At 37.9% G+C, this 1,593-nt stretch overlaps 1 protein-coding gene across 10 annotated transcripts in view; it reads left to right on the top strand.

Annotated features, from left to right (window-relative positions):
- The window catches only part of LOC106959533 (ankyrin-1-like), a 49,000-nt gene that overhangs the window by 36,762 nt on the left and 10,645 nt on the right, over nucleotides 1-1,593 (top strand). For 8 of the 10 annotated variants that reach the window (XM_015052154.1, XM_015052153.1, XM_015052159.1 and 5 more), the window contains 2 exons: nucleotides 148-231; nucleotides 509-655. In XM_015052154.1, coding sequence (XP_014907640.1) covers nucleotides 148-231; nucleotides 509-655 — 231 coding nt within the window. The remainder of the gene's footprint in view (nucleotides 1-147; nucleotides 232-508; nucleotides 656-1,593) is intronic. The other 2 variants (XM_015052157.1, XM_015052156.1) reach the window with 1 other exon arrangement.

Here is a 1,593-nt window from a genome sequence, read left to right as displayed (position 1 = left end):
ATATAAATTATAAAAAATATATATATATAAATTATAAAAAATATATATATATATATATATATAGATCATGCCTGCATTTTAGGAAGAATGTATAGTTTTTAGTTTTTAAATTAGAAAGCTTGAACATGAGCATCTTGTTGTCAACAGGGCGATGAAGTTGAAGACCTTGCTGGTGGGCAAATAAGTGAGGAGCAGTTCACAGATGAACATGGAAACATCGTCACCAAGAAGGTCAGCACTTTCAACATGCCTTATAGGCACAGTGAAATCAGGATTCTGTTCTTTCTCGCTTGAATATTCATTCAGCATCCCTCCCCCCCCATATTGATTATTCAAACAATTGTCAGATGTATCAAAGTTCTTCATTCATTTCATGTTGGATGTTTTTTTAAGTACAGTTTTTTTTTCTCCATCAACATTTCTTCTTCTCTTTCTGTTACTTTATCATCCACTCGCCCTCGTCTGACTCCTCCTCACCCCGACCTCCAACATCTAAAATGTGGAATAGATTGTACGGAAAGTTGTGCGCAGAGGGAAAGGTTTGGGAGAAGAAGGGGTTCTGGAAGTGGAGGGTTCCCTGCTGGATGCCAACGAACTGGAGGGCGATGCTGAGCAGTACCTGAGCTACGCCATCCTAGGCCGCGACGGCAGCAAGGTGGGCTTCTGATCTGCAGACAGCTGTATGGCTCTCCTCAGGTTTCAACTAGTAAGAGGAATTGTTAGACCTGAGTTTTGCTAAATTAAATTGCGTCCGATAGCACAGCTGGACACCATATGAGGATTAGCTAGTGTAAAGCAGTGCAACAGCCTCAACATAGAGAGATGGAAGCAGCAAACCTGAATGTGGTTCTAGTTTGTCTGTAAACCGACTAACCAGTTTCAGTGTGTCAGATCTAAATCAAAATCTGACGTGTGTTTGGGTAAATGCTTTACACTGACTTTCTGTTACATTTATTTCCATCCAAATGTTTTTTTCATGTTCTTTTATTTTACATCTGTGGAAAAAAAAAACAATCTCTCATTTTCTGTTTGCTTTGGCTAGGATGCAAAAATCCATCAGTTTATTCAGATTTTATTAATTTTTGTCATCATTAAACCATTCCTACACTTTGATTGTTTTCAGCACTACAATGAATGAAATTACCTCCTGCAGTTGTTATAGCTATAATTTTTCTTTCTTCTCAAAATGAGTGATTCATCTGTTTTCCTGCTTTTATTAAAGCTCAGTCCTTCAACTACGACTGTGTCCTGATCCCTCAAGCTACCTCTGATTCTCATTTCCTTTAGTCATCGAATGGGTTTAACATGGCATGTGGTACAGAGTTCTTACTCTAGGTCTATTTGCAAAAGTGTTCATGCCCCTTGAACCTTCTCAAGATTTTCCACTTTGCAATCACAAACGTTGGTTATTTTATTGGAACTGTAGACAGACCAATACAAATCAGAAAAATGTGGCATCTTTAATCAAGCCACTTTGATATTCCAGAGTAAAATTCAGTGCAACCAATTTATTTCAGAAGACTCTTAAGTAGTAGATAGAGTTCATCTGTGTGTGATTTAATCTTAGTACTCTATTGTCCGCACTATAAGGCG

This window comes from Poecilia latipinna, unplaced genomic scaffold (genome assembly GCF_001443285.1).
Source record: "Poecilia latipinna isolate Pla-1442-1.1 unplaced genomic scaffold, P_latipinna-1.0 Scaffold1093, whole genome shotgun sequence".
Lineage (NCBI taxonomy): Eukaryota > Metazoa > Chordata > Actinopteri > Cyprinodontiformes > Poeciliidae > Poecilia > Poecilia latipinna.
This window is presented reverse-complemented; position numbering and strand designations above follow the sequence as displayed.